At 43.5% G+C, this 27,505-nt stretch overlaps 1 protein-coding gene across 2 annotated transcripts in view; it reads right to left on the bottom strand.

Annotated features, from left to right (window-relative positions):
* Nucleotides 1-211: 211 nt before the first annotated feature.
* The window catches only part of map2k7 (mitogen-activated protein kinase kinase 7), a 106,409-nt gene continuing 79,115 nt past the window's right edge, over nt 212-27,505 (bottom strand). For both annotated transcript variants that reach the window (XM_078531117.1, XM_078531118.1), the window contains 4 exons: nt 25,282-25,362; nt 24,440-24,582; nt 17,337-17,382; nt 212-10,250 (listed from right to left, as the gene is read on the bottom strand). In XM_078531117.1, the coding sequence (XP_078387243.1) occupies nt 10,113-10,250; nt 17,337-17,382; nt 24,440-24,582; nt 25,282-25,362 (408 nt within the window). In that variant the 3' untranslated portion in view covers nt 212-10,112. The remainder of the gene's footprint in view (nt 10,251-17,336; nt 17,383-24,439; nt 24,583-25,281; nt 25,363-27,505) is intronic.

Raw genomic sequence — 27,505 nt, 5'->3', positions numbered from 1 at the left:
TGAAGCTGAGCTCTGCTCACAGATGAGCTTCTGCTATTCTAATACTCTCACTTAACCCTCCAGCAATGTCATCTTTTGGAAGGGAAGTTACATGAAGCCTGTCTTTAAGTGCTGCTCTGCTGCCAGTGATGTCTCTGAGCCCACAGTGGAAGACACTAAGGGAAGTTCCCTGCTGGCTTCTGATGGGGCATCAATAGAAAACACACAGACCTGTGAATAAATTCATCCTTTAATCAGACAATAGGAGACAGGGTATAGGGAAATGCAGAAGTATAGCAGGATTTAATCTCTCTCCTTGCTGGGCTGAGCATAAAGACTCTGCTGAGTTTTATACCTCAGTGGATGAGGGTCAAGGAAGAATTAAACTCTGCGTATATATGTAAACCAAGGAGAGAAGAAAATGTGTCGGGTCTGCATCAGAGAGGAGGGAATCTGCAAAGCCAATGCCAGAATGAGCTCTTCTCAAAGTCCTGAGATCTTCACAACATAATGGCATAAAATACAGAAGGGAAAGAGTCCATTCATTCACTCACTGTCCTATTCACATGGAACACAAAATAAATAGAAATGATCTATTATAGCTTTTTTAGATTTTTTTTTAAATAAAACATTGTTCATGCAAGCGCCACATAATAAGCAATTTCCTACCATTCGAGTTTCTTCACATCCATGTGTAACAGCCTCCCGTTCCCTATCACACATTAGCTAGGGCCGAACACAACTCAGGTCACCATACAGGGCAACAGTGATCAGGCTGGGCGACAGTACATTGCACTGGAATTCATTTCACCCTCCCCCACACCCACCAGCCCCTGTCCAATCCTAAAGGGATCATCAGGTTTTCCCGAATCAGGCAAAGGAGACATAAAGGGAACTGCTTGCCGGTAATAGTGGGCATTAAATCTGAAGGTGGGTGGAGAGAGAAACCTGATGGGTAAATGGGCGGGTGCCTAGGATAGCTCATGTCAACTGGAGAAGGCCGAGGTGGGGGCACTTGGGGAGGAGGCCGACGCCAGGGAGCTTGGGGAGAAGGCCGAGGCGAGGGGGTTTGGGCAGAAGGCCGAGGCGAGGGGATTTGGGGAGAAGGCTGAGGCGAGGAGGTTTGGGGAGAAGGCTGAGGCGAGGGAGCTTGGGGAGGAGGCCAACGCCAGGGAGCTTGGGGAGAAGGCCGAGGCGAGGGGGTTTGGGGAGAAGGCTGAGGGGAGGGTGTTTGAGGAGAAGGCCGAGGCGAGGGGGTTTGGGCAGAAGGCCGAGGGGAGGGTGTTTGGGGAGAAGGCTGAGGGGAGGATGGGGAGCAGAGGTCAAGGGGAAGGGGGTTTAGGGAGTGGGTCGAGTGAGGGGGGTGGTGGGGAGGCAGATCAGGCGTGGGGGACGCGGATGAGAACTAAGGCGTAGCGGGTGGCGGGTGAAGGCCAAGGTGAGAGTGGGCAGTTTTGTCACTATGAGCAGGACCAGGCTGTGCCACTGCCAATAGTCAGGAGGCCTTGATGATACCCTGGACATTGTGGACAGCACTATCCATGCTCACTGTAGCCTTCCAACATCCAAACTGGAGCATTGATTTGATCCAATTGAAAAAGGGAGCAAGACTGGGTGAATCAGGATTTAAACCTCATTGTCCCACATGTCGGGTTTAATCAACACACTACTCAGCCCAGTCAGGAAGCTGCCAACACCTGATCACTCTGCCTTTGTATTGTGACAACCCAACTTGAAGTCCAACAAACATGGTGTCAATAATACAGAAAGGAAAAAAATCTTACTTATACCTGGTATTTTACAAATTAATACCTCTATTGCCTGACATGTAAAATGAGATTTGTCTATACCATAAAACCTATTAAAACACCCTGCAGTGATCTCACTACTCACAACAAGAGGAATACTGGACTTGTCCCAACATAACACATACCATAATAAGCCCTATAAATTAACATGCAATTGATATACTATGAATTTCTAAATCCTACTTCTCTGGCCAATCTAATCTATGTAATGATCACTTTGGCTGTCTCTGTGTGATATGCATGCAATGTATAAGCCAATGGTGTGAACTTTGCAGTCAGAAATTAACTGCAGAGATTATAATAAAAACTTTATTCTAAATTAAAACATAAAAAAATAAAAATGCAATAAAACTGCATTTTTTTTTGATTTTGAACACATCCAACCGACCAATAGATTGAACTATTTTGATTGTTTTATTTCTTAATATCATTGCCCAGACTTTATACTGGGGGCTCCTAGACACGGGCTACACACTGAGGAGCGCACTGTTATCTGCATTTGGGAGGCGCGGAGAGACTGCCTGTCCTCTGAGAACAACACACACAATAAACCAAGGCACCAAGTAAGTGTGTGTGTACATGTATATACACAGTTAAATGAAGGTAAAATGCCTATTAACAAGCTGTGCAGTCAACATCTGTTCACACAGATGTGCACTCCAGCAGAAGAGGGCTAACAAACATTAACTTGTGCAAAGCTAAGACAAGCTGGTAAGAAATGTGTCTGGAACTGTCCTGATTTTGCATCACGCAGTTCAGTTGGTATGGTGATTGTGGGAGCAGGAGGTTTTTCAAAAGATATTCCTTGAATTCAGGAGTGAATTCTCAGTAATCTATCCTTCTCCTCGTTGTTGCCTGCCTGCCCTGACACACCCCACCTCCCGCACTCATTCCAATCTATGCTGACTTCAAGTGGGCAAAAAGAGTGCTTTTGAACAACGGCTGTTCAGCCTAAGACCTTCAAAAGCTGTCATGAGTAGTGGCCCTTTAGTGAGCTTCACCACCCAATTTCAGGGCCAAGTTGAATCCCTCCACACATACTGATCAAGGGGGAATAAAAATATAGGGAACAGGGAGAGGCCATTCAGCACCTCAAGTCTGCTCCGCCATTTGGCTAATCTGCATCTTAACTCTGTCTTTGCTCCATATCCCTAACCTAATCTCAAATCTTGAAAGGTCCAATTGACCCCCAACATCCACAGTCTTTTGTGGGGTAGAGAGTTCCAAAATTCTACCACCCTTTGTGTCAAGAAGTGCTTCCTGATTTCATTCAAATGGCCAAATATAACTTCCCCAATGATATGGTTTCACTCCCTCAAAGTATATTTGATATAAATATTGTGGTTGCAATATCCACCAGAAACATGAACGTATGTCCTCATGAACCAGACGGATGGTCTGTGACAAACTATTTGCCAACTCGTCCCTGTGAAACACATTCAGTACTGAAGGTTTCAAATTAAATCAAAACATTAGCAGACTATTTCACCTGAGATCCAGTCCTCCACACACAAACACACGCACACACACTTCCCACAGCCATCACCATTACATATGGCAAGGGTAAAGGAGATCGGCGGTCGGAGACCCATCATAAGGGATCACTTTTTGGGTTTTGAAGTTACGCTGTAGTGCATAAAGGTTTAGTGTGTCTGCATGCTAACTACACTGTGCAATATTACTATACAAGTGCATTGTGTGCTTATATTAGCAGGTTTGTACACTAACATCGCACAAAAGTCATTTGTCAACATTGAAAGCCCTGCAGCGTCACACTGTGACAGTAAAATTATTCTCAAGGCTTCTAGTTGGCCAGAGTTCTCTCTTACACAAAGGTATCAGAGAACTCCAATTAATCAAGCAACTTTATAAGACGCAGCTTACTGGTACAGTCAGTAACCTGCTATTTTAAAGCGATATAACTCCCAATGAAATCAAAGCTTATATTTAATTCTTTTTTTCTTTGGTTTTTTCTTTTCTTTTCTGCTTATCTAAATGATAGGATTTCGCTAAGCTGGCCTGGAAATGTTTCACAGATTGTTTATTGCAAAACACCTCGAACCTCAGGAGCCAGTTAAAATCTTTCATCAGGATTAATGCAGAATGGGAAAGTGGCTTTTAGTGTGCTGACGTTAGCTGCTGGAAATGTTCACTCAGTCGTCTCTGATTCAGGAGGGGGTGAAGGGATGTGGTTCAGGGTGTAAAAAACGAACAATGACAACCGAAAAGGGGATGGGAGGATGGCTGAAGTGTACTCAATGGGGAAAATGGGCTTCTCTCCCTCTGAGTTTTTGTACTGAGACCACTTTGGCAAACAGATCTTGCCACTGTATTATAGCTTTAACTGTGGAGTTGGTGGGGGGGTGCGGTTGGGGGTGGAAGCTGAATGTTTGAGAATAGATTTTTAATTTGGATCTGCTCTGTGCAAGATAGTGTGAAGGGGAGACAGCAATATCAATAAAAATCACATTGCCACTATCTTTCCTTCAGCTATCCTCCTTAGTCTATCCGTCTCTGCTCTCAGACCTTCTCACTTCCCCATACTCTCTCACATACCTTCCCCCTCATATTTCAAGCAGCAGCGCTTTGTAACTATAACAGTCTAAAGGGAAACCCAGACTGCACAATCTCAGTGCGGACCCACAAGCTGTGACTGAATCTTTACTTCAACACTTCAACCTTGTAAACAAGGTTCTGACACGGAACCTGACCACAGGGGCAGTTGCATCGAATTGCTGGGAAATTAGTTAGTCCACAATGTTCATGTGCCTTAGTGCCTGCACACTGCAGCTCACAGACTTCCCCATTTCAAACAGCAAGAAAGTGCGAGTCTTTTTTTAACTCCTGTGTGAACAAGTTTGAACACGAATATTACATTTACTGAAACATTTCAAAGGCTGCACATTTCTAGAAGACTCAAACCGTGATTGCACATCCCAACACACAAACGTGGGATCTCGGTGTGCCTGACGAGTCCAGCACTGTTGTTATTTGACAAAGCTCGGCTCTAGCCCAGGGCATCTGTGCGACGTCTCAATTCAGACAAAAGCGGAGAAGAAACAGCATCGTGAAAAACAAACCATTAGAGGCTTTTCGCAGGCACGGGTTTAATTTGCTAAGCGGTCGGTGCTTAATGCAATCCGAAGTTTCTCTATTCTAAAACAGTAATGATAAGAAGCGATTAGATTGGAGACGACAGCAGCGAGAGCTGCACAGGCAGATGTGTTTCTGCGCACTTGATGCCACTGATATCTGCTTTTGTTTCAACGTCACTTTGTTTTTATATGAAAGCAAATATTGTTAAATTTGGCTGGACATCTGACTTCAAAGAAATTAAATAGATTAAATCAAATTGACTGCGATTTTTCTGCTCATGAGTTCTGAGGTTTGCTGAGTGGATTCCATAGTGCACAGCTTATAATCCATTCCGAACATCGCAGATTCACTTCAAGTCAATGCCTAGCTCAGGGGAGGGAGAGGATCAAACGCAGGTGGAATTTTCTACTCCAAAAGACATTTCCTAACAGACCCTTCAATCCAATATGAACCTCTTTTTCTTTATTCTTTCATGGGATGTGGGCATCGCTGGCAAGGCCAGCACTTGTTGCCCATTCCTAACTGCCCCTGAACTGAGTGGCTTGCTAGGCCATCTCTGAGGGCAGTTAAGAGTCAACCACACTGTGGGTCTGGAGCCACATGTAGGCCAGACCGGGTAAGGACGGCAGATTTCCTCAGTGAGTCAGATGGGTTTTTAACAACAATCATTGTTAGCTGTCGTGGTTACCATCACTGAGGCTAGCTTTCAATTCCAGATTTATTAACTGGATTTAAATTTCATCAGCTGCCGTGGTGGGATTTGAACCCGTGTCCCAGATCATTAGTCTGGGCCTCTGGATGACTAGCCCAGTGACATTACTACTGTGCCACCATCCCTGTCAAGTTTTTGAAGTCGTCGTATATCTATTGAACTGCACAGGGAATACGTAGGCTGCTTCAGCCCAATAGGACCTGCTGTATGCGAAATATCCATCCATATCAAGAGAATGTGCAATACAGCAATATATGGCTGTTGTTCATCTTCAGGTTAGGCTGCCTTGGAAAAGTCAGAGCCTGCAGGCTGTGCAACAAAGTTTACAATGGGTTCAAGGCAAGGAGACAATCCATATTTATAAAATTGCAGCCATTTGTGCCTACCTTTCGTGGCTCTTGATGGCACAGCTATGCACAGCCTGCAGGGAATCCCCTCCCCAAACCCACAGCATAAAAACCCCTCTGCACTTGTGATTCCTGAATGCACAGGATTCTCCGAGGTCTGCTTGAAACGGCAGTGCTTGAGAACTGCTCTGTATGCAACCAATTGGCTGCCGGTGTCGGGATGGAGGTGGGGAGGGGGAGCTCAGGCAACTTGGAGATCCACAATATCAGGGAGTTAAATATTATGTCAACATTCCCACAAAATTAGTTGCGATTTCTGCCAGCTACCTCGACCTGGGTACCTCTAGGGTTTGTAAATTTGGTATAAGTCTGCATAAATCATGATAAATCTGCATAAATTTGGTATAAATTTGCACTTCAAGTTAAGAATCCTGCAAAGGTTTCAAATCTCATTTCTTCAGCTACAATTGTTGATGAAAGTTTAAATTCATGTCACATTTAGAATATTAACAGGACAACAGTGGAGTGTTGCTTGTGTGTTCTTGGCTGAAGGTTGGGGGCAGTCTTGCAGTTTTAAACTCCCTGTACTCCAAGAACTACAAAGCCCAGAGCCATTCTGTTGTGACACTACAGCACATGTTAATCTTCACACACATGATGCACAGGCTTTGATGTTGCAATCTATTCTCTGCTTAGTTTGTTGGCCTGGGCGGCCTCTTAAGTTATTAAATTGGTTTCCATTGTTCCCGCTGTATTGGAATACAGGACTTCATACTGCACCAGCATATTGCATACCACTGTAAGAAGAACAAGGGTTGGAGTGTGGAAGACCTCCATGCAGCATACATTGGTCCCCACTCCTGAACTGTCACTGTACTGAGTCACGTTAGGTCCTGAGGGCTGCGTAATGTTAGGGACACTGAAATATCTCTGGTTGCTTCTACGTTTCCACTCGCCATTGGCCATCTAAAGCTGTACGTGAATCAGATATGATCAGGCAGTCCCAGGTTAGTCACTCAGATCGTAAATACCAGTTTCTGGTGCGCAGATGATGCAAGTCGGCTGTCAGCAAACGACCCAAAGATTTTCAGTTGACAGGCTGGACTCCACGAGTTATCCATCGGGCACCCTGCGAATGTGATACGGTGATACGAGAGAAAATATGTTCTCTCTTTACTGATGATCTGATCATCCAATATCCGAAGCTAATTGGAGAAGATTGCAAGGTAGAAAGGAATTAGTCCCACTTGCTTGACAGATTTGCTGATGTAGGAACATGCAAGGTTATTCTGAAGGCATTGGAAAAAAGATGCCCAGTTTCTAGTTTCTTGTGCGTCATTATGGGGTTCGGTGAAATCCCATTCATTACTCTTGATATTACTCAGTGCAGTCTTTGAAATGACAGAAAGTTTTGTGTCCAAGTGTCTGTGAAGTAAGTGGTTTGAACAGCTGTGCTAGTTGTATCAGTATGCTGCCCCTCATGCATCAGGATCCAAAACTTACCAACAGTCACTGCTCAACTCTTGATACCTGACCTGCCGTTTCATTTAAAGTAAGCGCGCTGCATATCTGAAACAGTCTAATTAACTCGAATGCTGGGTAAACTCTATATTTATTTGTTTCTGAAAGTGTATTTAAGAAGCATTCCTTATTATGGCTCTTTATTCTTAAACGTATTCTTTGCTTTTATCTGCTCCCATGATTAAGTCCACTTCAGTAATAACATTTCTAGACTCTGCTCTTCTGCCTACTGCGTAGCACTACCCATATGGATTGAATAGACAGTGCTGTCATGGTGTACCCCAGAGAATGAAAACTCCCAAAAGGTACCATCATTACAAATAGCCACCCTCACCACTGTTCATCTTTCGACAACCTTCCAAATTCACATCCTGCCCTCTCTGTCTCAACTGCTCTCACTTGGCCCTCTTTGTGTGGCCTAACCAAACTCCTCAGCCCCATCATACACTAAATCCCACTTCTAAACTATATGCACAGGCTCTCTTGCTCCTTCCAAATTACATCCAAATTGAAGTTAGATTTTTCAGCTTCCCCCAGGACTGTAGGAATTACATTTTCCAGTTAGAAAGAGATCCTGGATTCCAAGGAAAGCAGACATTGTTCAAATGCTCTAACCTTTAATTATTTTTCTCTTAAAAAAAAAATATATATATATAAATAAAAATGATCACATTATTTGGTGAAGCAACCTCAAGTGTGGACTAAAGATTGGATCTAGAAAATCACTACAGGATTGAGAATGCTGGGGATTCAATGTTAAAGCAGAGTGCTTCTCTTCACAAACAGACTGCGATTCGGAACAACTGATAAAGATGGGTAAATTTAACCAATAGGGCCAGTCTACAAAATTGCACTCCAGATGGGAATCCTTGCCCACCAGGAATGTTACTGGGAACTCTCGGGCGCTCGTCCATGATTGTCCCCGACAAGCAGATGAGGCTCCACAATGGGAGCACAATTTAACCCTGACGTGTAGAGGCCACTTTGGGAAAGGATACCAAGGGATGTGATCTTTTTCACGCAAGTCTCCAAAGTCACAATTTGCAATTCTAACAGTTTCAGTGTAAAAATTAAGATAAATGACTTGATTGGTCTGATATTGCAACCAACTGAAACTAGTTCACAAAATCAGCACTTCAGTATGAAGATTTGATTTGCATGTACTAGCAGCATACTAAAGGACAGGCAATTTAATTTAAAGATAACTAAGCCTCAAAGCACATAAACAAAGCCAGCTGAATTGCCAGCCGTGTAGTATGCCTAGCTCTCCCTGCATCAGAGCTCATGGAATGGGCCAATATTACCCTGTGAGACAGACAACCTTACTTGCCTTGCACCAACCCCATGATTCAACCTGTCCCATAACTGACTTGAGAGAGTTAGAAATCAGTGGCAGTCCATCAATCTGCACGGCTTCTCTGACCAAATGAGGCACCATCCAGATGGGGCGCCGCTAGGACCTTATCTGACCGGCTGTGTAAAGCTTCACTGACAAGAGGCAACCTCTCAGATGTCAACGCATTCTCTAGCTGATGCTGAAAGCAGTTAGGAACCAATAAGAAAAGCTGAATCGATAGCCGTAGTGTATCTTGGCAGTGAATAAGAGGAAAATGCAGAGAAATCGGAGAGGTTTGCTAGGATTCAGAATCGTTTCCCATACTTTCACCCAGGTTAAAAAAAATAATAATAAGTTACCCATCAAGCTAGGCATTGGGTTGCATTAGCAACCTCAAGGCAAACCAGTGGCAACTGGGACACTGGCACAATCACCCAAAATACACTGGCACCCGTATGTACAGCATCAATTATGCAGGTTTTGAATAAAGAAATTGCCAGCATGGTTTCAGGCTGCGGCAGCACTGACGGTTTACCCAGCCTCATCGTTTGCCTGTGATCCTGTTTCCTAAATGTTTGATAGTCTGACATTATCGCCCAGTCAGTGAGCCCACAGTACTGGCACTGGGCGTGCATCATCACACACTGCATCAAAACAACAAACAAGAAAAAAAAATACCCAAGCAAACTGGTTTGGTATATTCTGCCAGACTTTTCACTGCAAAGAGTAATTCTGCAAGCCTGTCTGATCTGAACCCTTTCCAAAAAGGCTTTAAAAGTCATTGTTTGAAATAAAATAAAGCAGCAGTTTCTCATGCGTTTGAAACACACTAGACTATTGTAATAACACAGGTGCCTGCACACTAATACATTGAGAGTTCACATCAGCTACACTTTCATATTTAATAAATTAGGTAAAATCCTTTGCTTTCCTTGATCACAGTGCATAACCCGGTAATATTTAAACACTATATAAAGTTGCAATTCCTCTGCAGCGTGCAATGACCATCTATCCTGTGAGGAGAGGTGAAAGGGGGAGGGCAGAGGTTAACGGCAGCATGTCAGCTTTTCACAGTAGCAATGAGACAAACCCTCAGTCCAAGATGTGGCACGTGACACCTTTCCTTATTTGCTCTTCAAAGCACAACAACCCACACTCCTGAGTCAGTTAAAAAGATCACAACACTGGACAGAAGGACCATGGATAGGCTATGTACAATTCATTGGTCTCAGGAGTTGTGACTGATGACATGGGTGTTGGTGGTGACTTGCCGATACCCCCCTCCCCCACATGTCCATTTGCTGCTCTGCTGGCTACCTGGAGAAGATGGGGAGGTGTTGCTGGCTGAGGATGCTGCTTGACCGTGGGGATTCAGTCTTTGCCATGACTTCTTTAAACCACGAAGCCACGTCCACTTCTAATGTCTCATAGCGTTTAATGAAATTGTGTTCCTGCAATGATAGAAGGGAAAACTGTTAAAGTCAAGCACAAAAGGAGCATTAGAATAAAATAAAGCCCAACATCTTAAATCTTTTTATTAATGCAACTCCCGATCCTGGATAACATCCCTGTGGATCTGCATTCCCATTGCATTTCAATCCTTCCTAAAGGGCAAAACTATAACCATGCCCCAACTAAGGTCTTGTACCTGTTCAACATGACCATCAAAGCCGAGGACTCTGTTTACCTTAAAAGGTCTGATCTCCTCTCAGTGACACTCTGAATGATCTGCTTTTCTACACAGCAAGGTCCCTCGGTGACAGTTAACATTTCACCATTTAAGGTTCATTTCCCTTCCCTATCTCTACCTCTGAAATGTTTAATGATACAAAGCTAGCTAAGAATATAAGCTGTGAGGAGAAGACAAGGAGGCTACAAAAAAGATGTAGCCAGGTTAAGTGAGTGGGTAGCAGGGTGGCAGATGGAGTATCATGTGGGAAAGTGTGAGGTTATTCACTTTGGTAGTAAGAATAGAAAAACAGATGTTTATTTAAAAAGGTGCGAAACTTCAAAATGTTGACATTCAGTGACACTTGGGTGTACTCACACAAGAACCACAGGAAGCTGACATGCAGGTACAGCACGCATGTTGGCCTTTATTGCAAGGGGATTGAAGTACAAGCATAAGGAAGCCTTGCTATAATTGACAAGTCTTTTAAAGAGACCTCACCTGTAGTACTGTGCCCAGTTTTGGTCTCTATATTTAAGGAAGGATATACTTGTATTGGAGGCAACACAGCGAATGTTGGTCCCTGGGAACAGAGGGATGTCCAATGATGAGAAGCTGAGTAAATTGGGCCTATATGCTTTGCATTTAAAGAACTGGAGTCGATCTCATTGAAATATAGAAGATTCTGAAGGGGCTTGACAGGGTAGACAGTGAGAGGCTGTTTCCCCTGACTGGGAAATCTAGACCATGGAGAGGCACAGTCTCAGGATAAGAGGTCAATCATTTAGGGCTGAGATGAGGAGAAATGTTTTCACTCAAAGGGTTGTGAATCATTGGAATTCTCTACCTCAGAGGGCTGTGGATGTACCAGCAGTGAGTACATTTCAGGCTGAGATAGACAGGTTTTTGGGCTGGATTTTCAAAGTCTGGTCAGGAACCTGATACCTTGTTGAATTCTGGGTCCCGCACCTGGAATATGCTGTTCTCCTGACGCTATCTTCAAATGTAAATGCCCTAACTGGCTGTTCAGGGTTGCTGAAATTGCCATTAAAAATTGCAGTGCCAACCTGCCTGGCTGTTAAAAATCTCCTAAACGAGCTAAATGGGCTGTTAATTGGGGACAAGCAACTTCTTCATTTCCTCCACCACACCAGCATTTTGAAAATGTCAAACCACCCTAGAGACGATGAGGCTACTTCTGGGGCCGCAAATTTGAAATTGCGCCTGCACCGGGCCACGACCCCGCCAGGATTTCAAAATCCAGCCGTGGATCAGGTAGTGAAGGGATATGGGGAGTGGGAGAAAAGAATTCAGCCATGATTGTACTGTATAGCGGATCAGGCCTGAGGGATCTAGTAGGGCTTGAGTAGCCCTATGGTCTACTCCTGTTATTTCTTAAAACCTTATGTTCTTAATTCATATTTTCCTGCATCTGCTTTTACCCACCCAGTCTTCCCTCCAGACTCTCACAATCTGCCATACCCCAATCTGGTACCAGTCAATATCCTCTCAATTCCCAAGTCCCAATAATTTATACATATATAGTAAGCAGAAACAGCCCTAACAAAGGTCCTGGTGGTACATCATTCACATATTTTCAATGCCAGAAACTCCCTTCATCCAATCATTTACTGTATACTCTCAATAACTCTGCAAAGAGGCCAAAGCCATTATCTATTCCATAGGCCTTTTGTGTGATCAAATGCTTTTGAAAATCTATAAAAAAAAACACATAACCATATTCCTTTTCCTCATCAAACATCCCCTCTCTTTTAGACATCCTTGGGACTGTCCCTGGTTAACTCAACTTTCTCCCAGTGCTTAGTATTTCTGTTTACTAGTTAAAGTGAGGCTAACTAAACTATAATTCGCTGGCTTGTCCCTGTCTATGTTATTTTGAAGGGTCAGTGCTAGGACCACTGCTTTATTTTGATACATAAAAATAACTTGGATATTGGGATACAGGGCAAAATGTCAAAGCTTGCTGATGATACCAAACTTGGAGGAGTGGCAAACAATGAGGATGATTCTATTCGATTACCACGGGGCGTAGATAGGCTAGCAGAATGGGCAGACAAGTGGCAGATGGAATTTAATACAAAGAAGCGTGAGGTGATGCATTTTGGCAGAAGGGATAGGGAGAGGCAATATAGATTAAATGGCACATTTCTGAAGAACTTGCAGGGGTAGAGGGGCCTGGGGGTGCATGTGCATAGGTCTTTGAAGGTGGCAGGACATATTGAGAGCTTAATTAGCAAAGCATATGGGATCTTCGGCTGCATAAAGAGGTACTGAGCACAAAAGCAGGCAAATTATGCTGGACTATTATAAAGTTCTGGTTAGGCCACAGTTAGGGCATTTAGAGTATTGTGCCCACTTATGGTCACCACATTTTAGGAAAGAAGTGAAGATCCTTGATAGGGTGCAGAGGAGATTTACCAGAATGGTTCCAGGTTCAGTTGAGAAACTGGAGTTGTCCTCCTTGGATCAAAGGAGATTGAGGTAAGATTTGATGGAGGTGTGTACAGATTATGACAAATTTCAATAAGGTAGACAAGAAAAAAAAAGGTGCCCATTAGCTGATGACACAAAGACTAGCATACACAGATTTAGGATTTTGGGAAGGGATGCAGGGGGAATGTAAGGCAGAGCTTAATTTTTTTTACACAGCAAATGGTAATGATCTGGAACTCACTGTCCACGAGAGGGGCGGAAGCAGAGACAATGAAGAATTTCAAAAGGAAATTGGATGGGTGCATGAAAGAAATAAACTCCAGGACCACAGGGATAGAGCTAGGGAATGGGACTGACCGGATCGCTCCCCATAGTGAGCTGGCATAGACTCAATGGGCCGAATGGCTTCCTTCTGTGCTGTAAATGACCCTATGACTCTATAAGAGGAGAACCTCTCTCTCTCCTCTGGCACAATTTCCCTGAATATATAACTTTGAACAATTATAAACCAGTGCTTTCTGAATTTCTTTCCCAGCTTCCTCCAGGGTCACAGATGATCAATCAGGTCCTTAGGTTTCAGTAAGTTCTCAAAGTAGCAACTGCTATTGAATAATAATCTCTATTATCTTCCTTACACTCTCCATTGGGAGGGTGTTATACAATCCCAAGATCCACCTTGAAAATGCAGCAAGGTCCTAAGTTTGTAAATCTGTTCCTCTCTCACTCGCACTACCTTCATGCCTTTGTGACCCAACACCACACTGACTATCCTATCCCTGCCAATGTGCCTACAAAAATATTTTGACTGTCCTTTATGTTTTAATTATTTTGCTCTCATATTCCCTTAGCCTTTTTAAACTCTATTGTGGCAACTTTCCTCTCTTCTATATATTTGGCCCAACTTCCTGCATTATCAGCCCTGAGAATGCTGAATGTTTTTTTAAAATTCAAATTTCTTCCTTCCATTGCTCCCCAGTTGTTGACACACTCTCTACTACTCTTGGAATATACTTACTTTGTTTCCTTGCCAATCTCCCATTGTTAATCTAGTCTCTAGTTACCGATGTTTCCTTTCATTTAATGTACAAACATACGGACATAGGAATTAGCAGAGGAGTGGGCCATTTGGCCCCTCGAGCCTGCTCTGCCATTCAATAAGCTGATCTGGTTGTGGCCTCAGCTCCACATTCTCACCTACTCCCCGATAACCTTTGACTCCCTTGTTAGTCAAGGATCTATCTGCCCCTGTCTTAAAAATATTCATTGACCCTGCCTCCACCACTCTCCCGGGAAGAGATTTCCAAAGACTCACAACCCTCAGAGAAAGAAATCCTCCTCGTCTCCATCTTAAATGGGATTTTTAAACTGTCCCCTAGTTTTAGTCTCTCCCACAAGGAGAAACATCCTTTCAGCCTCCACTTTATCAAGTTCCCTCAGGATCTTGTATGTTTCAATAAGATCATCTCTCATTCTTCTAAGCTCCAATGGATACAGGCCCAACTGTCCAGCCTTTCCTCATAGATAATCTTCATCCCAGGTACAAGTGAGCCTTCTCTGAACTGCATCTTACGTATTTATATCCTTTCTTAAATAAGGAGGCCAAAACTGTGTACAGTACTCCAGATGTGTTCTCCCCAATGGCCTGTATAACTTTAGTAAAATATTCACAATTTTATATTCAATTCCCCTTGCAATAAATGACAAAATTCCAGTTGCCTTCCTAATCACTTCCTGTACCTGTACACTAACTTTTTGTGATTCGTTTACTAGGCCACCCAGATCCCTCCGTACCTCAGAGTTCTGCAATCTCTCTCCATTTAAATAATCTGCAGGCTTTTCTATTCTTCCTGCCAAAGTGGACAAGTTCACATTTTCCCACATTATATTCCATCTGCCAAATTTTTGCCCACTCACTTAACCTGTCTATATCCCTTTGCAGGTTCCTTCCGTCCTCTTTCCTAACCATCTTTGTGCCATCAGCAAATTTAGCGTCATACATTCAATCCCTTCATCCAAGTCATTGATGTAAATTATAAATAGTTGAGTCCCCAGCACTGATCCCTCTGGCACTCCACTCAGCACATTTAGCCAACCCAAAAGTGAGCCATTCATGCCTACCGTCTGTTTCCTGTTAGCTAACCAATCCTCTATCCATGCTAACATGTTACCCCTTACACCATGAGCTCTTATTTTGCCTTGTCACCTTTGATGTTGCAGCTTATCAAATGCCTTCTGGAAATCTAAGTGCAGCACATCCACAGGTTCCTCTTTATCCACATTGCTTGTTACTTCCTCAAAAATTTCTAATAAACTAGGCAGACATGATTTCCCTTCACAAAACCAAGTTGACTCTGCCTGATTGCATTGATATTTTCTACATGCCCCGCTATAACCTCCTTACAATAGATTCCAGCGTTTTCCCTATGACAGATTCTATAAACTCATTTCCAGACTACCTTTGCCAATCTGACTCGTCCAATTTACATGTAGATTGAAATCATCCATGATTATCTCCATACCTTTCTCATAAGCCCCCATTATTTCTTCCTGTACACCATGTCCCGCAATGTGATTAGCTTTACTGTTTCTCATCTCTACCCAAGCTGATTCAACATCTTGATCTCCAGAGCTAAGGTCTTCACTTTCAATTGTACCAATTTCATCCTTAATTAACAGCTACCTCTCCACCATTTCCTAGCTTCCTGTCCTTCCAAAATATCATGTACCCTTGAATATTCAAGTCCCACTCTTTGTCATTTTGTAGTCATGTCTCTGTAATGGCTATCAGGTCATACATATTTATTTCCATTTGTGCTGTCAGTTCATCTGTTTTGTTACGAATGCTACATGCATTCAGATACAGAGCCTTTAGTTCTGTCTTGTTACTATTTTTGTGAAGTCTTGCCTTACCTGCTGGTCCACTCTTAGGTTTGTACACTCTGCCCCTTCCTGCCACATTCTGATCACCATTTCCCTTATTGCTACCTTGCTCTCTTGTGTTGTCTTCTCTATTTAATTTATCACATCTTCCCAAACATGATCCCTCGCCCCCATTATTTAGTTTAAAGCCTTGCTACTGCCCAAGTTGTGAGAGTCGCCAGAACACTCATCCCAGCATGATTTAGTTGAAGACTATTCCAAAGATACAGCTCCTATTTTCCCCAGTACTGGTGCCTGTGCCCCATGAATCAAAATCCATTTCTCCCACACCAATCTTTGAGCCACGCATTTAATTCCCTAATCTTTTTGCCCAATGCCAATTTGCTCCTAGCTCAGGTAGTAATCCAGAGATTATTACCATTGAGGTTCTGCCTTTTAATTTAGCCCTTAAATGCTCTTAGTCCCTCAGCAAGACCTCTTTCCTAGTTCTACCTATGCTGTTGGTCCCTACGTGGATCACGACCATTGGGTCCTCCCCCTCTCACTGCAAGCTCTGCTCCAGCTCAGGGCAGATATCCCGAACTCTGGCACTGGGCAGACAACACTGGACTCTCGCTCTCAGTTGCAGGGGACTGTGTGCATCCCTCTGACTATACTGTCCCCAACTACCACTACATTCCTATTAACTCCCCGAGTTGATTCGCTTCCCGTACCATGGTCAGTTTGCTCATCCATCCTGCAGCCCCTGCTTTCGTCCCCACAAGCTGCAAGAACCTCGAGCATGTTGGACAACTGCAAATCTAAGGCTCCTCCAATTATACCTTCTTGATCCCCTTAGCTGCCTCACTCAGTCACACCCTCTTGTCCCTGACCACTGACCAAATCAGAAGACCCTACCCTTACGGATATGACCGCCTCCTAGAACAAAGTGTCCAGGCAACTTTCCCCCTCCCTGATTCATTGCAGTGCCTGCTTCTCGGCCTCCAGCTCAGTAACTCTTGAGCCAAATTTCAAGGTGCAGACACTTACTGCAGACGTGTTTGCCCTGGATCACACTGATTTCCAGGAGCTCCCACATTCTGCAGTCGTTACACATGTATTTGAGGTTTCTTTTCAGCTTTCTTCCTCAATGAAATATTATATTCCTTTGTTTTCTTTGTATGCTCTTACACTGAAGCTAGTTACATTGAGATCACCTAGATCTGGCCTACTTAGACCACCCCATTAGCCAGAACCAGGACAAGTAGCGTTCCTTCCCTTGTTGGAGAGAAACAAACTTACTGAGAAAGCAGGCGTGGACACATTGCAAATGTGAAGAGCACAGGGTGCCAGCAGAGCTACTCGACTGTAATGCAGGCTTGGCACTTACTGCTCACCACCCTCCTCTTACCATGAGTGAGTGGAGCTAGACCAATCCCAACAAACTCGATAACATTTTACAACACAAACAAGCGGTGGGAAAAGGGCACTGGAGAAGTTATTTTCTAAAAAAACGCAAGCTGTTCCCATTGAACCATCACGCCAGAATACTTACAAGCAATTTGTTGTATTTTGGTCTCTTCCTGTGATCCTTTGTAAGGCTAATGGGATAAGAGAAGAGAGGTATTAAAAAAAATAAACTAAAACTTAAAACATACAATGCCTGCTGCTGACCTATCAGGACTGGGCCCCAAATCCAAACCAGCCCAGATTGGGGTGAATCTCTCTCTCTGTTGGAAAGACAGGGTTCTACATGAAATTAATTTGGACACACTCAATCTGGTTTTTCGTGGACTTGGGAAACAGTATAAAATGGGTCTCGGAGACGAACCTCCCAGTTGGTGATCTCAGCATACCTCACCAGCCCTGTGCTAGAATGGGGAAGGGTAGGGTTTAGGTCTGCAAAGTTAACTTGGTTTCTCTCCTCGGTGATGCTGCCTGACCTGTTGAGTATTTGCAGTATTTTCTGCTTTAATTTCAGATTTTAATATTTGTAGAATTTTGCTGTTGTGTTAGGGAAATCAACTCATAGCTGAAAAAGAGGTGCCAGGAGAGGGAATCGACTTTCCTGGGCAACGGCAGCAGTTCTGAGATGGATTGGAGTTATTCCTCAAAGACAGGCTGCATCTGAACAGGAAACATGGGAAGACATGTTAAGTAGACACGTAACAAGTGCTTAAATAAGGAAGGGGAAGGTGGCCTGAGAAAATCAAACCAACCTGGATCAGTTAATGGAGAAAGGTAAGATAGAGGAGAATAATATTTATGCAGAAACCAATTCAGCAAGAGTGGCATTAAGACATGGAATAAAATCCAATGGACATGTTATAAGTGGGGAAATGACTGAAGAGTAAAGCTTACAAGTAAGTCATTTGGTAGTACAGAACACGAGTATTGCTGAAAAAAGAGACATGTCGATGCTTTTCATCTTGTATTCGCAAGAATGCCAATATAAGGGGAAGACAACAATTTATACCGTATGTGAAGAGAGTGCTGCTTGGTTGGCAAGTGGACACCGATTGGCAGAGGTGTTGCCACTGAGAATGCACCACGTCTCTTTTTTCAGCAATACTCAAGTGAGGCTTACCGTGGACAAGAAAATCATAGGAAAATGAGCAGTGTTGAAAAGCAAATCAAAAAGTTAAAATGCAAGTATTGCAATGTGTGAAATAAACTGGGGAACTGGAATTGTTTTACAGGAAGGCGTCATCTGTGGAGAGAAAACCATCAGTACCTGATAAAAGGTTACAGGTCTGAAATATTAACTCACTCTCTCTCTCTCACTCTCCACCGACCCTGCTGGCCCAATTATTTCCAGTTTTTATTTCAAATTTCTAGCATCCATAATATTTTTGATTCTGCATTACAAGAAGATCTGACTTAATAGCATCTGGAAAAACCTAGTTGGCATTTAGACAAGAATAGAAACTAAGCAGTGATGATACATCGTGTTTAGAGAGGGGGGGGCATAGAAAAGATGAGAAAGCAGGTGGACTGACCATAGTGGGGAAAGATGGAATACAAGCTGTGAAAAGGAATTATGTAAACAGGGAATGGGACATGGAGAGTCAATATGGTTGGAACTCAAAGATAAAAAGTACTTGTTCCATTAGTCAGAGTGTATGCAGGTCCCCAGACTGTAGGGAGGAAATGGACAAGGAAATCTGCAGTCAGATTAGAGAGACAAGTAGAAACAACAATGTTATTGTTCTAGATGATTTTATCCTGTATCAGTTGGGACAGGAGTAGCAAATGGAGAAGGAGGAATGGAATTTCTGTAACATGTACAGGCCTCCTTCCTTGAGCATGCCAGTCCGGGGTGGCAGTGTGGTTGGATCTGGTTGTGATCAACAAAATAGGTCAGGCAAAGTTTTAAATGTGGGTGAGCATCCGGACAGTAGTGGCCACAGTATTACAGGGTTAAGAGCCAATTAGTAAGGGAACAAGTCTGTACAAAAACTAGAATACCAGATTTGGAAGAGGTTAGGAGTGAGCTAGGTAGAGGGGAGGTGGGAGAAGAAACACAAAAATTCCAATATATACGCTATACCACTTAGTTATGGTAATACAGAATAACGGAACATATACAATTCAGTACAACAGCATTGGGATTTTTCAAAAGAAGGGATTACAGAGATACAGTATAAATAGGAAACCACTGGTAATTTTAGGATGCCACAGATAAATGAAGTGATTAGAAATCAATTAAAATGGAGGGCGAGGCCTATGAGATCTATAGAAATAGTGGACAATGAGAGAAAAAGAGAGGCTGTAAATGGGATTAGGAAGCCAAGAGTGAATATGAGGAAAAGACTTAAAAAAAAAGCAAAGTATTTTGCAAGTATATCAGAAAGGGAGAATTGTTCGAAGTGAGGTGGGATCATCAATTTCTGGATGAACAAAATATGTCAGGGTATTTAATAATTATTTCCCATCTCCCTTTATTAAAGTGCAACATAATGGAGAGGAGGGGGTCCTGAAGTGGTTGAAGCTAAGGCAAGTGATATTGTACGCATAAAGGGAAAATTTCAGTTACACTGCAAGAAGACAACGCAGAAAAGCATGATGGGGTACACTCTAGGAGGAAGGTGAGGGATGATATTGCAATCTCTCAGCTCTAGAAATGATATTTCATCCTCCGGAGGGTGAATGTGTACTGGAGGATCAGAGAGTACACAATTTAGAGCCCTTTGTTCAGACAGGAGACAGAGCTAATCCACAGGCTGGCAAGTGAAAGGGAGAATGAGAGCTTTGAAGCTAAGGGTGAAATTACAATGCACCCAGTGAAGATAAAATAGTTAGAAGCAGCCAGGGCAGATTTCAGGAGCGAATTAATTCACCAATTTCAGAAGTTAACAGGCATGGCAGATGGGAAATGCAGTGGATGTATTACACATACACTTCAGAAAAGCCTTTGACAAGATACCATTTGGAAGATATCTGCAGAAGGTTAAGGGGTACTGAATTAGGGGGAACGACAGGAAACTAGATTAAAAATTGATCAGAATGGAATAAACAGCAATTAAAAAGGCCCACTCTCACACCCTTTCCCCATAGCCCTGCTAGTTTTTTCTCTTCAGATAATTATCCAATTGTCTTTTGAAAGCCACGATTGAATCTACCTCCATCACATTGTCAGGGCAGAGCATTCCAAATCCCAACCATATGCAGCATAAAAAAAATTGCCATTCACCAATGTTCTCTGGTTCTTGATCATTCTGCCAATGGGAATATTTTCTCCCCATCTAACCCACCCAGACCCCTCATGATTTTGAAAGCTTCCATTGAATCTCCTCTTAGTCTTCTCTTCTTGAAGGAGAACTAGCCCAGCTTCTCCAATCTATCCATGTGACTCAAGTCCCTCAGGGAGTCATAAAAGCACAGGAGGCCATTCAATCCATCGAGTCCATGCTGGCTCTCTGAAGAGCAATCCAGACAGTCCCATTCCCTTACTCTATCACGCTGTCCTGCAAGTTTATTTCCCTGAAGTGCCTGCCCAATTTCCTTTTGAAATCATTAATTGGCTATGCTTCTACCATCCTCATAGCAGTGGGCTCCAGGTCCTCAGGGCAAGGGTGATCATTTTAAGTTTGAGGGCATTGCAAATCAGCAAGGACAGGGGTACTGAGCAAGAGGGACTGTGCAGAACAGGAGATCGGCAGCAGAGTTTTGGATGAGCTGAAGGTGGATGGAAGATGGGAAGTTTCCCAGGAGAGCAATGGAACAGTTTAGTCTCGAGATATAAGGCGTAGCTGAGGATTTCATGAGGGTTTGAGACGCAGATGGGCTGAGGGTGGGGCAGAGACAGGCAATGCTACAATGGTGGAAGTTAATTGGTCTTTGTAAAGTAGCGGTTAGGTGATTTTCAGCTGATCACAGAGCCAGCAGGGATTTGTAAAGGGTAGGTCATACCTGATGAGTCAGACTGAATATTGAGAAGGTGACTAAAGTATTGGGCAGGAAAATGTCTATGATTAATATTTATATGGGCTTCCAGAAAGCATTTGATAAAGTCCCTCAAGAGAGATTGTTAGCTAAAGTTGAAGCTCATGGACGTGAAGGCACATGATTGACCTGGTGAGGAAATTGGCTAAGCAACAGGAGACAGAGATTAGAGATAATGGGTGAGCACTCTAATTGCCAAGATGTGACTACTGGTGTCCCAAAGAAATCAGTGTTGGGGCCTCAACTATTTACCTTAGTTATTAACCAGGTAGATAATAGAATAGAAAGCTATATACAAAACCAAAACACAGTAAATGCTGGAGATCTGAAATAAAAACCATGAATGTTGAAAACACTCAGCATGTCAGGCACATCTGTGGAGATAGAAAGAGTTAACATTTCAGCTCAGTGACGTTACATCAGGACTCAATTTCCCAGCATTGGATTGGCTGACCGGTTTGAGGGGGAAACCTCGCCAATGTTAAAACTGGAACACAGCCAAAATCCTAAATAGGCAGCCTCATTCAATATGTAAATAAGGGCCTTACCTCCTGAGATTATAGGGACTCAAACAGGAATTTTGGGAAAGGTGATCATGTTTGAGGACGTGAGAGGAGAGGATGAGTAGAAATGGGGCAGAGTGGTTGAGGGTAGCTTTTTGAGGAAAGAAGTAATGATAACGCTTTTGATAGGTAGGAGGACAATTACCAGAGGAGCGGAAACCATTCACACCAGCTAGCTTGGGTGGTCAGCAGTTTAACTCTCTCTCTCTCTCTCTAACAGTCCTTCGCAGCGAGGAGGACATTTACTATGGAGCACAGCCCGTGGAAGGGTTTGCGAGTGGAGTCTTTTAACCCAGGGAGGCTGTTGTGCTGCAGCTACCACATGGTCCTGTCTGACCAGGAGACTCTCCTGCTCTTACCACCTGCCATAGGCTATCAGAAGGATTTACAGGTTGATAATCAACCTGTTTGGCCATGATGTGAGCACACCTTCTGTGAGCATCATGTCCTGGGGTGCACTCGAATCCGGAGCTCCTGGCTCAGAGGTGGTTAGCAGTTTAACTGGAAATGGGGGTTCATGGAGGCAGAGTCTCGTGGAGAAAATGAGCTTGGAGGGGTCATGTGGAGAATGGGAGCAGTTAAGAGTTGAGGTGAGGAAGGCTTGCAGGGGAGGCTTGGGTTTATTGGTCATGGGAAAGCCAGGGTGGGGAAAGCACCAAGTCAGCTGAATAAATAGTTTCTACTTTAGTGAAAAAGGATCCATGAAGGGGTTTAAAGAGATGGTCGGTATTGGAGAAAGAAGCCAAGAGTTTTCTTTGCTCCCCAAGATGAGCCAAAAATTATGGATAGTTTTGTTAAACGAGGGTGAGGGTGCAGCTTAATGTGGTCCAGTTAGTGTGAGGGCTGGAAATGGATAGTTAGGGCATGTGTGTACTAGATACACTCAAGTCTCTGCCCCTTGGACTTGAGCGAGTGAAGAAAAACAAGGGCAGCAAACACATGGGAACAACGCCACCTGGAAGTTCCCCTCCAAGCCATATCGCCGTTCCTTCACTGTCGCTGGGCCAATATCCTGGAACTCCCTCTCTCACAGCACTGTGGGTGTACCTACACCACATGGACTGCAGCGGTTCAAGAAGGCAGCTCACCATCACCTTCTCAAGGGCAATTAGGGATGGGCAATAAATGCTGGTCTAACCAGCGACGGCCACATCCCATGAATGAATTCTTTTTTTTAAAATGAGACGACAGCAGTGGCACTGACAGGGGTAGGAGATGGAGAAGTCTTTACTGGAGACGAAGGCTTCAAGGGTGGAGTTCAAGGAGTGGCTGAGAAATCAATAACAGCAGAGGTATCATAGCAAATGGAGGGTTAAAAGTTGGACATAGAGCATTAAAGTGAAGTTCTAAATTACTTGGAGAAGACTTTTTTCAGAGGCAGATACAGAAGGAAGGGCTTGGGGAATCTGGGTGGTAAGAATACTAGAAAATGGTTGGGCTCACCAGTGCAGAGAAGCCACAGGAGATGGTATGGTTAAGGGGGCAGTTGGGAATATAGACCAAAGAGTTTATGTGGAGGGAGAAGTTTGGAGGAGCATGGGAAGGCTGTGAGTTTAGAGGGCAGGGGAAATTGAGATGGAGACTGAAATTATCATGGGTGAGAAGTCACTTCGTGCAGAGGCTGAGGGAGGAAAGGAGAGAGGATATCTCTAGGAGAAACTCGGGACGGGGCAGCAAACCAACAAAGATTATGAAGTAGAGACAAACGGGTTGGTCCAGAGTGGGGTCCACAAAGGAAGAACTTTTCCTAAGCTAGTACTTGAAAAAAAAAGGTCACTGCAGTCATTGTACTGGTCCCTGTGTGGCCACCTAGCGGTGTCGATGACGCATCTGTTTCTTCCAGTGCAAAGGGCTGATGGCAGCTAATTGTTTGAAAATTAGCTTAGCCCATCCATAAAATCTTCCTGGTTCAAATTCCCACTGACAAATGATTCAGCTTGTTCCTGTGCACCATCTACTTAATACTGGTTTGCAAAATAACATAATTCACCAGGGCTCACCCTTGAAATCTTAGATTGCTGGTTCAACTCCAGCTTGAAAGAGTGCATGTGCATTCAATGCCAGGTCTGGCTCAGCTAGTAGCGCTCTTGCCTCTGAGTCAGAAGATTCCGGGTTCAACTCCAGGACTTGAACATAAAAATCAAGGCTAATGCTCAAGTGCAGTACTGAGGGGAGTGCTGCACTGTTGGAGGTGCCATTTTTCAGATGAAACTTTAATGGTCGGATTGCTGTACACGATCCCATGGCACTGCTTCAAAGACCAGCAGGGGAGTTATCCCTGGTGTCCTGGCCAATATGTATCCCTCATCCAATACCACAAAAAACAGATCATCTGGTCATCATCACATTGCTGTCTGAGGGAGTGTGTGTGGTGAAAATGGCTGCCATATTTCCTAGACTACAGAAGTGACTGCATTACAAAGTACTTCATTGACTGTAAAACACTTTGAGACATTTGGGTGTCTTTCTTTATATGTTCTAACGACCACTGTGCATAAAATCCTTACATTAATTAAATGGAGGCATGCTTCTCTCCTTTAAGTCAGGAATATGCAGAAAAATGATCAATTCTTTTAACAAAAATTAAAATTCAAACAATCACTTTTTTGCAATACATTCGCATCATAAAATGTTCCCAGGTTTTACTCACCAATCTTTAACAAATGACTGAAAGTCCATTGAGAAGCCCATGCTTTGAGGGAGCAGAGGAGGATCTTCCTGCAGCACCTTTGTTAAAACCTCAAAGTCTGTTTTACAATTTTTATATGGAAACTGTCCCGTGGCGAGTTCGACCTGCAGGCAGTCACACAGCTGGGTTAGAGTCACCTACTGCACGGCGTAATGCTCAAAGTTCACCTCTCTCTCCACCTGACTGCACAGGAATAGGACTTACTCCACTGCAAATGCAGCAATTTCAAATGCAAATCACAAACCGTCCTTAAAGTTTAAACTATACAAAGCTGATCTGGCAAATAGTTGTAACGATGACAGATGCCAATTAGTGACTGTGTCAGTGCACTGCAGTTAGTGAGGATAATAGTGACTATGTCACTGTAGTTAGTGAGGATAATAGTGACTATGTCACTGCAGTTAGTGAGGATAATAGTGACTATGTCACTGCAGTTAGTGAGGATAATAGTGGCTATGTCACTGCAGTTAGTGAGGATAATAGTGACTATGTCACTGCAGTTAGTGAGGATAATAGTGACTATGTCACTGCAGTTAGTGAGGATAATAGTGACTATGTCACTGCAGTTAGTGAGGATAATAGTGACTATGTCACTGCAGTTAGTGAGGATATTCGTGACTATGTCACTGCAGTTAGAGAATATTAGTGACTGTCACTGGTGAAATGAGTGACTGCACCATTACCCTATAGTTACAGTATCAGTGAGTGTACGAGTACACCATTGGTACAATTAGAATCTCAGTATTGCTGCAGTCCTATAGAAAGAGGCTTGGATGTTTAATTGCAAACAGTTCTTTCCTTACCAGTGAAATGCCCAGGCTCCAGACGTCTGCTCTGATATCATAATCAGGCTTGGTGGGATCAGGGGGGTCTATCCGTTCAGGCTGTGGACAAAGAGGGAATAAGCAACTCAATACATGGAAGGGTAACCTGCTGACGACTTCATACACCCAGCTCTTTATCATGAGTCTTTGCAGTGCCCCAGTCTGTGTGTGACAATCCCCCTTGCCCTGACACTGTACTGCCCCACTCACACTGACGCAGTTTAGATACTTTGCTGTGCCAGTGCACCCCATGTCCCCCATCAAAATATTGGAACTATGCAGGCATGTTTGTAACTGAGCAATGACCAGTACTGGACTGAATACCTCCCCCGCACTACCACCCCACCCTCTGCACTGTAGGATACACAGATATTCTCCCCTCTCTGCACTGCAAAATCATAGAATAGTTACAATACGGGTGGCCGCTTGGACACTCGAGTCTGTGCAGGCTTCTCTGCAAGTGCAATTTAGCTAATGCCACTCCCTGCCTTTTCCCCATAGCCCTGCCATTTTTTCCCTTCAGATACTTATCCAAACCCCTTTTGAAAGACACTGTTGAGTCTGTCTCCAGCACACTTTCAGAAAGTGCGTTCCAAATCCTAACCTCTCACTGCATAAAAAGATTTTTCCACATGACCTCTGGCCGTTTTGCCACACGCCTTCAATCAGTGTGCTCTGGTTCTCAACTCTTCCACCAATGGGAACTGATCCTCTCCAACTTCAGACCCTACATGATTTGGAACACCTTTATCAAATCTCCTCTCAAATGTCACATCTCTAAGGAGAACAGTCTCAGCTTCTGCTATCTATCCATGTAACGGAAGTCCCTCATCCCTGAAACTATTCTCGTAAATCTTCTCTGAACCCTCTCTAAAGCTTTTCCAAGTGCCCAGAATTGGACACAATACTCCAGTTGAGGCTGCAGCAGTCTTTTATAAAGGTTCACCATTGCCTCCTTGGCTTTTTTACTCCGTGCCTCCATGTATAAAGCTCAGAATCCCACTGCCCCATCCGGTCTGCCACCTTCAATGATTTAAAAACAGAAAAAGCTGCAAAAACTCAGCAGGCCCGACAGCATCTATGGAGGGACAAACAGAGTTAACGCTGAGTCTGTATGACGCTTCTTCTTTAGCTCTGAAGAAGGGTAATACAGACTCGAAACGTTAACTCTGTTTCTCTCTCCACAGATGTCGCCAGAGCTGCTGAGGTTTTCCAGCATTTTCTGTTTTTATTTCAGATTTCCAGCATCCACAGTATTTTACTTGTACCTTCAATGGTTTGATCAGCTCCCTCTGTCACTGTACCCCCTTTAGAATTATATTCATTATTTCATATCACCTCTCCTCATGCTCCTGATCAAAATGTTCCACTTTGCATTTGTGTGTTAAATTTCATCTGCCCCATGTCTACCCATTCCACTAACCTGACTATATCCTCCTGAAGTTTATCACTATCCTCCTCACAGTTCACAATACTTCCAATTTTTGTGCCATCTGCAAATTTTTGAAATTGTGTTCTGCACACCCAAGTCTAGATCATTAGTATACATCAGGAAAAGCAGTGGTCTAATACCAACTCCTGGGGAACCCCACGATATACCTTCCTCCAGCCTGAAAAACATGTGCTCACTCTCTGTTTCCTGTTCTTTGGCCAACTTCATATCCATGTGGCTACTGTCCCTTTTATTTCATTGGCTTTAACTTTGCTAACAAGTCTATTATTTGGCACTTTATCATACGCCTTTTGGTAGTCTATACAACACATCAACTGCATTACCCTCACCAAGCCACTCGTCACCTCACCATCAAAATATTCAATCAGGTTTGTGAAACATAACAAATCTGTGCTGGCTTTACTTAATTAATCCCAACGTATCCAAGTGATTTAGGTGTAACGTTTGCAATTCTCCAATTCTCTGACACCATCCCCCATACCTTGAGGAGGATTGGAAGATTATGGTCAGTGCCTGGGCAATTTCCATCTCTCTTCCTTCAGCATTCTCGGGTGCATCCTATCCAGTTCTGGTGACTTATCAATGTTAAGTACAGCCAATCTTTCTAATACCTCCTCTGGCAACTTTCAGCCCATTCAGTATCTCAACCACCTCCTCTTTCACTATGACTTTGACAGCATCTTCTTCCTTGATAAAGACACTTGCAAAGTACTCATTTAGTACCTCAGCCATGTCTTCTGCCTCCATGTC

The sequence above is a fragment of the Cetorhinus maximus genome, chromosome 28 (assembly GCF_964194155.1).
Source record: "Cetorhinus maximus chromosome 28, sCetMax3.hap1.1, whole genome shotgun sequence".
Classification (NCBI taxonomy): Eukaryota; Metazoa; Chordata; class Chondrichthyes; order Lamniformes; family Cetorhinidae; genus Cetorhinus; species Cetorhinus maximus.
This window is presented reverse-complemented; position numbering and strand designations above follow the sequence as displayed.